The 3049-nt window shown below is 39.3% G+C and overlaps 1 protein-coding gene across 1 annotated transcript; it reads right to left on the bottom strand.

Moving 5' to 3' along the window:
• Window positions 1–1009: 1009 nt before the first annotated feature.
• Window positions 1010–1333, bottom strand: LOC310878520 (small ribosomal subunit protein mS33-like; the record flags this gene model as incomplete). The annotated part of the gene is made up of 1 exon (XM_083792849.1): window positions 1010–1333. One exon carries the CDS (start codon window positions 1331–1333, stop codon window positions 1010–1012), a length of 324 nt encoding a protein of 107 aa, XP_083648975.1.
• Window positions 1334–3049: the final 1716 nt, after the last annotated feature.

Genomic DNA, 3049 nt, shown 5'->3' with positions numbered 1-3049 from the left:
CTAAATCTGAACATACGTACTGGTTGATTATTTCTCCAATTATGTATCTAATTGTCGATTATAATACCAATTGGTATTGTAGGTATTTTAGTTGATTAGTCACCTTTACGAGGTATAACTTAAAGGGACATTTCACCGCTGTAAGAAACTGCAGTCACTCAATGTTAATAGTATTTGTAGTAGATAACAGTAGCACAATTTGAAATTTGCAGAATAATGATGTCTGTGTGTTTGACTATAGGGTTTGAATGGATTGCTGAATTCCTACAATGACCATAATGCTTTGGTAGTGTCCTTGTGGAGATTGGGGGGGGGGGGGGGGTAACTCTAACTAACTCCCATTAAGTCCCATAGTAACAACCAGCGCCCAGTGCCTCCGCCATATTGGAGTGATGATGACATAATGTCTGATTACTTAAAAAAATAAAATGCTATACGAAACAAAAACTTGTTTTTATCCTATTCTACTCTCATATATTGATGTATACTTAATTACTCATTACTTCATATTTATGAATGCAGGTGCTCAAGTGAAAAAGGTTGCCTTAATAGTGTGAGATTTATAGATTTTGGGGCATAAATATAGAAGCCTTTTAATCAAGAATTGATCAATGCCACCGACTCATGGTCCATATACCTACTGTAGGCCTACACTGTACTTTTTTTTTTTTTTTTTTTTTTTTTAACTAATCATCTAATCATTTATGATTTAAGTTAGTTTTACTTGAATTATTTTGTAAATTCTATTTTATTTATTCTTTTGTGACCCAACTTGACAAACAGTAAGTCATTTTCTTTCATGTTATATGAAAGCAGGGAATCATATAGCTTCAAAATGATGTATTGGTTGTTCAGTTTGACCCACCAGTTTTGGAGATATGGCTTATACAGTGATTGATATCTTGCAGAGATGCATTGCGGTATTGCAGATAACTACATTTTAGTCAATTCCAGTCATTAATAATTCATAATAACAGACATTCTGCAGGCCTGAAGCTCCATGGCACAATCAGCTTTTCTTCTTAGTAGCTCTCTTTCCTTCGCCCTTCTTCGGCTTCCCTTTGCCTCTCAGTTTTTTCAGGCGACGCATCTCCTCCTTGAAGTCCTCGTGTTCATCTCTGAAGAGGCCCATGAACCTCAGCTTCTGGGTCATGGCATAGTAGATCTTGTGCTGGGGGTACCAGTCGTACACCTCCTTCCTTTGGGCCATGGGGGGCTCCTTGAACAGCTGCACCACCTTCATGGACCTGGTGTCGGTCGGACGCACCACGTCCCCGAAGATGCGGCCACTGAGACGGGCCATGCGGACGGCGTAACTGGAAAGACCAGACATCTCCCTTTGCGCCAGAGGAGGGAGACCCCCTTTACTGTTGCCCGTTATGATGGAAATATTACTATTGTGTTATGAAAAATATCGCTCCGGGAAGATAAAACATTCTTCTTTAACATTAGCTTTGTTTCAGTTTATGTTCAAATGTAATAGCAATCAATTAAAGGTTTAAACTGATATCGTATCGAGGAGACTGGAGAAATAAATTCCTATTTGGGATTCTACCCATAAATGCAGACAATTGCCCCGAATTCTCACCCACCAATGTGATATCTTATACACTTACTTACATCACATCGCTATCTCTCGAACATAGTGAAACTGCTCTATACAGTACGCATGTGTTTATATTGTGCTGCAGTTGCCGTGGTGATTTAACTGTATCCCTTGTATGCACATCATTATATGGAGATTTCTGTAATTATATGGAGATTTCTGTATGTGTCGTCGTTATGCCCATAGAGTATTCAAGATACAATCAGATATAGGAATGGGGCTGGAGTTGTTGTGGCCCATTTATGCCCCTGGAGATCTCTGATGTCATCAAATATGATGTCAGTACTGACGTTGGTCAGACGGTTCACACAGAGATGTTCAGGGATTGTTCAGGGATCTCCATATACAGTATGAGGCTTTAGTAAGACGACAGCCTTCACGTGGCCTACCCTGTGAGTAGCGCTGCGCGAGACCAACTTGCGAAACTAATGTCGCCAACCAAACGCAGAGCTGGCAGGCTTAAGAACGGCGGACGGGCAGCCATTCCGATCGTCGAAAACCGAGGCCTGTCGGTGCTTCGACTCAATGGCGAGGCCTCGAGGGTGGCTTTAGTGTAACTTGTTATTTTGATTGTAACTTTATTTGTACTTCGTCCCCCAAGAACTATTCCATTTCTAAACTAAACTCACAATGGTGAGTTGTTAGCTTGTTCTTTCTCTTCATGACTTTTAAATTATTACATACAATAAAGGTATTTTATTATTGACTAATTGCTGAATAAAACATTATTGTCACATTCGTATCATGCATCTGTTGAGTTTTAGGTTGATGTGAATATTTAAATGGTCTGAGTGAATTACACTCCTAGTCCTGCTACGAAACCCGGGCCACGGCCCAGCCACATTCTGGACACATGCTGGCCTAGAATCTAGACTCTATACTAGAGCATGGGTTTTCAACTGGTGGTATTGCAAGTGGTCCCTGGTAGATTTTGTATCCCCCCCCAAATTATCATCATAACACATAAAAAAGTGTTTCATACACAACCAACCAAAGTTTAGTCTAGTTATCAGCAACAGCTTAAACAAAAAGCCAGATGTAGTAGGCCTATTTGACAGTGCAGGGCAGAAACATAATTGCCTTGATGAATAATGAGCATCAGCTAAATACAGACACACACACACACACTCTCTCCAAAAGCCCTTGAATATGATGAAATGTGATTAAAGATTACTGTGATTATGATAATCTATTTTTCATTTCCCATATATTTAATTTGTGGGACATGGTTATTTTTGTTGCACCACTCAGTTCGCACGGGTGTGATTTTTTAGCAAGTAGCAATATTGAAGTAAAATATACAAGTAAAATGCCTTCATTAAAAAAAAGAAAATGAATACCCCCCTAAAAAAAAGTTCCAATGTAAAAGTATTTTAATTTATTTCCACCACTGGTAAATAGGCATAAAGACTGATGATCTGCACTTGGAAGAGTAAGACTATG

Source organism: Protomyctophum parallelum (genome assembly GCF_964188405.1).
Source record: "Protomyctophum parallelum genome assembly, chromosome: 20".
NCBI classification, from domain to species: Eukaryota; Metazoa; Chordata; class Actinopteri; order Myctophiformes; family Myctophidae; genus Protomyctophum; species Protomyctophum parallelum.
Note: the sequence above shows the minus strand (reverse complement) of the source record. Positions and strands in the feature narration are given on the sequence as shown.